At 37.0% G+C, this 6,484-nt stretch overlaps 1 protein-coding gene across 1 annotated transcript in view; it reads right to left on the bottom strand.

Moving 5' to 3' along the window:
* ACVR2A (activin A receptor type 2A) overlaps positions 1–6,484 on the bottom strand; it is an 81,657-nt gene continuing 75,173 nt past the window's right edge. The window contains exons 9-11 of the mRNA XM_059927794.1: positions 5,185–5,323; positions 1,964–2,094; positions 1–873 (exon numbers count right to left, since the gene is read on the bottom strand). Of these exons, the coding sequence (XP_059783777.1) occupies positions 679–873; positions 1,964–2,094; positions 5,185–5,323 (465 nt within the window). The 3' untranslated portion in view covers positions 1–678. The remainder of the gene's footprint in view (positions 874–1,963; positions 2,095–5,184; positions 5,324–6,484) is intronic.

Below are 6,484 nucleotides of genomic sequence, written 5' to 3'. Positions count from 1 at the left end.
TTGTTACAAAACGGGTCAATTTATTATTCAAATTTTGTTAGTGTTTTCAATTTTATAATTTAGCAACCGTGGAACTGAGGTATACCTTGTTGAGGGAGGTTAAAGTAATGCTTGGAAGCCTCTTTACTGTACCCCACTTAGATGACTTTGTTTATGTACACAGAACAGCAGCACACTAAACATTCACAAGCTGTGTCATATTGGCATTACAATAGTCATTTATAGAAACACAACAGCAAATGCAATAAAAACAAGTTACCCTTTTTAAAATCTGAAATGAAAAGTTTTTGATTTTAAAAAAAAATAGCAGTAGTTCATTTAAGGAATTAGTGTCTTCGGACAGACATTAAGAAATCTGATGTCAGTTTTCAAACACTTGATTAGCCAGGTCCAAAAAGATCCTTGAATTTGGAGAGGGCCACATTCTTCATGTACACTTCTTCAAAAGTTTCTTTTTTTTTAGAGTTTGCAACTTTTCTCTTAGTCTCATGTCCTTCATGTCTCTGCTACAGGCAATGCCATTAAGTCTCCCAGAGCCACCTTTTGAAACGAGGGTCTTCTTTCTGAGATGTCCAGGAGACATCCTACTCATTTCACACAGAAAATAAACTGTAAGCAGTTTCGTTAGCAGCTCCAGTTCAGAGTCCCGTTTCTCAGTGTGTACACATGGTGCAACCATCATAGACTAGATTCTTTGGGAGGAAAGTCAACATTTGTCACCATCGTGACCACTGTTACAATGTCCTCTGTGGTAATGATATTTGTTAGTCTTTGCATCTGAGTAATTCTTTCACCTACACATCCAGCTGATAACCTGGCTTCTGCATCGTGATCCCAACATTCTTCTATCGTTTCACAGAGCATTGCCATTCCCTAAAAAGGAAAAACACATTCAAACACCACATCAGTTTTTGTTTTCTATTAGGAAATAATAGACTAAAACTCGCACAAAGAAATTGCTATTTTTGTGGGTTAAAGAAAGTTTCAAGATTAGCCAAGTTTGATATTTGTCAACCTTTTGAGTATCTATTATACACAGACACATGGAGAAAAGCACTGAGATAAATCAGTATTTTTTCTGAGCACTGGGACTATCACAGCAGGTGATTTTTTTCTTTTTTTTATTGGAGTATAATTGCTTTACAATGTCATGTTAGTTTCTGCTGCACAGTGAAGTGAATCAGCTCTATGTATACATATATCCCCTCCCTCTTGGACCTCCCTCTCCCCGACCCAATCCTACCCATCTAGGTCTTCACAGAGCACCGTTTTTTTAATTCCAAAAATCCCTGACCATTGTTCATAAACCAGGTAATTTAAATGCTAACCTTTGAATTGGATTCAAAACCAAGGCTTTAAGAAGTTTACCAATTTTTGTTTTCTTAGTTAATATCAGCATTTCTACCTTGCAGTTGAAGTAGGAAAAAAGGTTAGAAAGCCAACCTTAAGGATTTTCTACCTGGCTTTATCCATGTTTCTAATTATATCTATCTAGACCAAAATAACCAGGGCAATTTTGTTCCAGCCTTCACCTACTTAGTCTCTTAAGTTCTTAAGAACGTGAAAATCATCCAGTCCCAAATCAAAATGCAAAAACTGTCATGGAGAGGTGAAAACTGGGCGCTTCACTTTCTTAAATGACCTGGGAAGGTGGTGATCAGCAAGGTTACCCGACTATCCACAGGCTCAGAGCCAGGCATTCCTCCCCTGGGAAGATCTCCAAACAGGGGGCACACTCATCTGCACAAGACCACAGAGCTGAGCTCCCCAAGGCTCTGACCTCACCATCTCCCTCACCAGTGTACATAGCCTTAATTCTGTTGTTTCTAGAACTCTAGTTCAGAATATCCTGTATGAAGACCACCACCTCAGAAAAAAAGAGAAATGTGCAGAGATATCAATCCTTCCTCTGAAAAACATTTTTTATTGGAAATTCAAGTGCAAAGCTAACTATATAACTTACAGCATGTTTCTGCCAATAATCTCTTAGAACAGGCCTCTTTTTTTTATGCACAACAACTTCCTGCATGTCTTCAAGAGAGGGATGCTGGCCAATTTCCTCCTCAAATGGCAACATGTACTCATCTACAGGTCCTGAAATGTAAAAAAAAGGGGAAAAATCATTTTAATTCAAATCTTCCTAACTTCCAAACTGGAACAAGCTTTCTAAAACACACTCTGTATCACCTTTTCCCAACTGTCATATGCTATAGTGACAGGAGAGAAACAAACGCTCAACTGTACTTATACCGCAGTGTGATGCAAACTAGAGGAAATCAAAAAGTCTGTAATTTGGCGTGTTAACTCTGCTAAGGACTGTGAAAGGAGCTTTCTTACCTGTTCTATAAGGAATGCCTATCTCTGTTTGTATATAGCACATAGGGAACCATGGATCTCTGCATATTAAGGACATAATAGCTCTTTAAGGTACCCACTCCTCTTGCAATTCAGATCAGACTGTAAACAGTAGTGCTTTCATCTCTGAAGATTTTGGGTTCAGTCTGCTATAACCATCTTTATTCTGACATTCTGACTCTACATGAGGAATTAGGTACCCTGGAGTCACACCTCTTCTCTGCCCTCACAAGAGCTGCCAAATATTGTTTTTTAAAAATCACAAATGTACTCTACAAAAAGGGTTCCCAACAAGTCAGAATGTGCCTTCACAGACAAGCAAGATTTATTCTACAACATGTTCCTTTTTTTCTTAGGCCTACTCAAATATGGAAATTCAGTTAGGAGTTCGTAATAACTAATAATTGATGAGCACTTATGCTGACCAGGAACTTTATATTATTTGCTTCCATTTTATCTTCACAGAGTGAAGGTGGCATTACCCTATTTTACAGATAAGAAAGCAGCTCAAAAAAAAGTTCCATAATCTGCACAAGGGCATACAGCTGTTAAGTAATAGAGGTGGAATTTGAATCCACCTCAGTGACTCTAAAGTCTGTGCTTTCAATCACTAAACTGTCTCCCCTTGACAGAAATTGGTCACTAATGAGCAATTTTAGTGACCAGATGTGTCTATATAGACATAAACCTTGTACAAGTTCTCAAAACACACCAAATACTCCTGCATAGAATATAAGTTATCAACAGCTGATCAAGAAGGAGGCCATCTAACTCAACCCTGTCTAAATATAAGAATCCTTGATGGCTGGATAGTCAGTCTCTGCTGAAGCATTTCCAATCACTTAGAGTACTGACATTCTAAAGGTGTCTTATTTAACCCTTGCTACTCAAAGTGCGGTCCACAGGTCAGCAGCACTGGCACTGATGGGTAGCTTGTAAGAAATGTAAGTATCAGGCCCCACCTCAGACCTACTGAGTCAAAATCTGAATTTTAACAAGATTCCCAGGAGTTTGGTTTGCACATTAAAGTTTGAGAATCACTGAACTGAACCATCAACAATTAGCCATCAAAAAAATTAAAAAGCACTTACGTTAGCAGTGTTCATACTGTCCCCTCTGCTTCAATTTCTGACTTGAATCAGAAATGCCTGACTCCGCAATTGAGTATTTCATAGCACGTGCAAGGCATTTAAGAAATGTAAGCATCTATCCTATTCTTTTTCCATAAAAACTTCCCTGATAACCTCTCCTCCCCACAAACAAAGCAAGTCCTCACACCTCTAAACTCCCATAACACTCCCTTAACATTTCTCAGGTATTAACATTCATCCAAAAACATTTACCTATGTAGACAAGTCATACTTACCTTACTCTGGAGTTAATTGTCCAGGATACATTTTATCACCTTAACTAAACTGTATATTACTTACCCATAACACTACATCCAATTGGCTTGCTTTGGAGAGTTCATATTAATGAAATTCTTAAGAAATGTATTTTCCTGTAACATCTGCCATCTAACCTACTTGTGCCTCCATAAATGCACACAATAAATGCATTTTTTCTTCCACTTTGAGCCAAAACACACTGAACAGCTTACTCTTCTACCTATAGACGTCTAAGCTAAAATTATATCCAAATTGCTTCAACCTTTCTTAGGTTCTGGATCCATTCCCATGCCAATTTTGGAAGAATGAATGGCTGTCCATTCCTGAGCACTTTCCACTAAATTCCCTTTAAAAGCAGAGTATCCCAAATCAAGTTTCATATACCAGAGGTAGTCTGTCCTACACTGAGAAACTATCAGTACTCAGAAAATATTCTTATAAACATAGGTTAAGATGGTTATACCTTTTATAAATTAAAATTTAAAAAGATCAAACTAATTTACTTGGTTTGGGAGTTTAATAGTCAGGAAATTTGCCTTATATTCTCATATCCAAAAAAGTGTAGTATAATTGGAGAGAGTAGAGACCTTCTGAGGAGCACTAAAGACAATACCTACAATGCTATAATTCTGTCACACGAGGAATATAATATGCAGGTTTATAATGAGTCAATCAATGTAAATATTTTTAGGACTTGAAAAGGACTTCAAGAACAAGAACTAGGAATCCCTTAGAACCAAGGTGATGTGCTAGGGAGTGTAACTTATGTTCACAATAATGTCTACATCAGATCAGACTTACAAAGCTTTAAGGAGGCAGAATCTAACTTGTGGTATAACACACGCTCAGTTCTGGGTCATGGAGGATAGAATGGTAACTCAATCCATCACGGGAGGGCTGAACAGACAGCCTGAGTATCCTGGGAGTCAAAATCCCCCGACTCTATATGCACCTCTTCTCACCCAAGAGTTGACTTTAACTCTTAGGTGTCTCAGGACCCTCGTGATCTAACCAAAGTAGCAGCCCTCTCCCTGAATCTGGATCAGAGTTTCAAATCTTGATTTCACCACTTACCACTCTGCAACTAAAACAGACAAGCTACTTAATTTCTAGTTAAAATTTGAGCGTCAAATTCCTCACAACTGAGGTGATAATTACCTCCAAAGTTGTTTTAGGAAATAAGCTAAAGGTATGTAAAGTGCCCAGCAAAACATCTGGCAATGGTAATGGATCAATACATATCAGTACCTTTCCTCTCCCGCCCTCCCCATCCCCTGCCTCCTGAATTTTCTTTATGCTACCACCTCTTGGAGTCTATTTAAAAAAAATTGTACTTTAAAATATTACCTTAGAGAGTAATCAACCCTTTTCATACATGTGTAGTAGGTACAGGTATACATATATATGTATATGTCTTTTAAAAAAATATATGTTCCCTTACCATCTGCAGCAGTACAGCGAGAGGCCAGTTCCCACAGGACTAATCCCATGGCGTACATATCTATCCTCAAAAATGCATCCCTTTGGAAGTTTATAGCACCCTCTAATACCTCTGGAGCCATATACCTTCGGGTACCAACCTGAAAAAGATGTTGAAAGCAAGCAGCACTTACTAACTTTGTGAACTAACATTTTATGATTTTGTAAAGAGAATCAAAACCAAGTGTGCTCTAATATCAGGTTAAGATAACTAAATTATGACTACCAGAATTTTATTCCATTTCAAGTAATACAACAGCCAAGACCCTGGAAACAGTGGATGCAACCATCAGTAGGGACTGCTTAAATAAGTAAGAGTACTATGCAGCTCTTAAAAAAAACATGAGGTAAATCTATAAAAACAAATATGGAAAGATTTCTAAAAATACTGTAAGATGAAAACAGCAAAGAACAAAGCAGTATATATACTAAGATCCCTTCTGGATACACTTAATAGATATATCAACAGACATTATGCTGGTCTAGGCTTCGACTTTTTCCCCCTTCTGGAAGTAATCACAAGAAACTGAACAATGGTTATTTGGAGAGAGGATGGAACAGAGAAAAAAGGCTGTATACTTTTCAACTGTACATTGTTTGAAATGTATCTTTTAAAAAAAAATACTCCTTTTGAGGGTTTCTGTGTACGAAAAAAAAAAAACCTAATAAACAATACAAAACATAAAACGAATTAGCCAAGTAAAGGATGGATAAACTTTTTAAAGTTCTGTTTCCACAAAATCTATGTATTTGTTTCTTCATGAATTCTGTCTTAAATTCTTTATTGATATCTGTCCCTAACAATCTGGTATTTCTTAGTAATGTAAATATGGTTACTAAGCTAGCACAGCTAACTTTGGTTGGTGCTTGACAAGATTCATATATGAACACTTAAATAATTTCTGTGAGATAGGTGGTTAGATTAATCCACTTGAGTTTAATAGGTCTAGGGAGTGGCCCAGATACTGGTATTTCCAAAAGCTCCATTGTTAAGTGACTATCATCTATAGACTAGAAGTTGGGCAATTATCTGCAAATATACATATAAAGAGATGTTTAAGAAAAAATAAGGATAGATCACTAAGACCCTGAAGTTCAAAAACCCGAAGTTTTTAATTCATTTAATAAGGAGAACACTTTAAAGAAAGGGTAAAAAGGGAGCTTTGCCTTTTTTGCTACTTTAAGTAACTATTTTAATTGTACTGTAAGCAAGCTTTTCCCCCAAATTTACTTTTCTCCTGAAGATAAATGTATGCCTTCCA

Source organism: Balaenoptera ricei, chromosome 7 (genome assembly GCF_028023285.1).
Source record: "Balaenoptera ricei isolate mBalRic1 chromosome 7, mBalRic1.hap2, whole genome shotgun sequence".
NCBI classification, from domain to species: Eukaryota; Metazoa; Chordata; class Mammalia; order Artiodactyla; family Balaenopteridae; genus Balaenoptera; species Balaenoptera ricei.
This window is presented reverse-complemented; position numbering and strand designations above follow the sequence as displayed.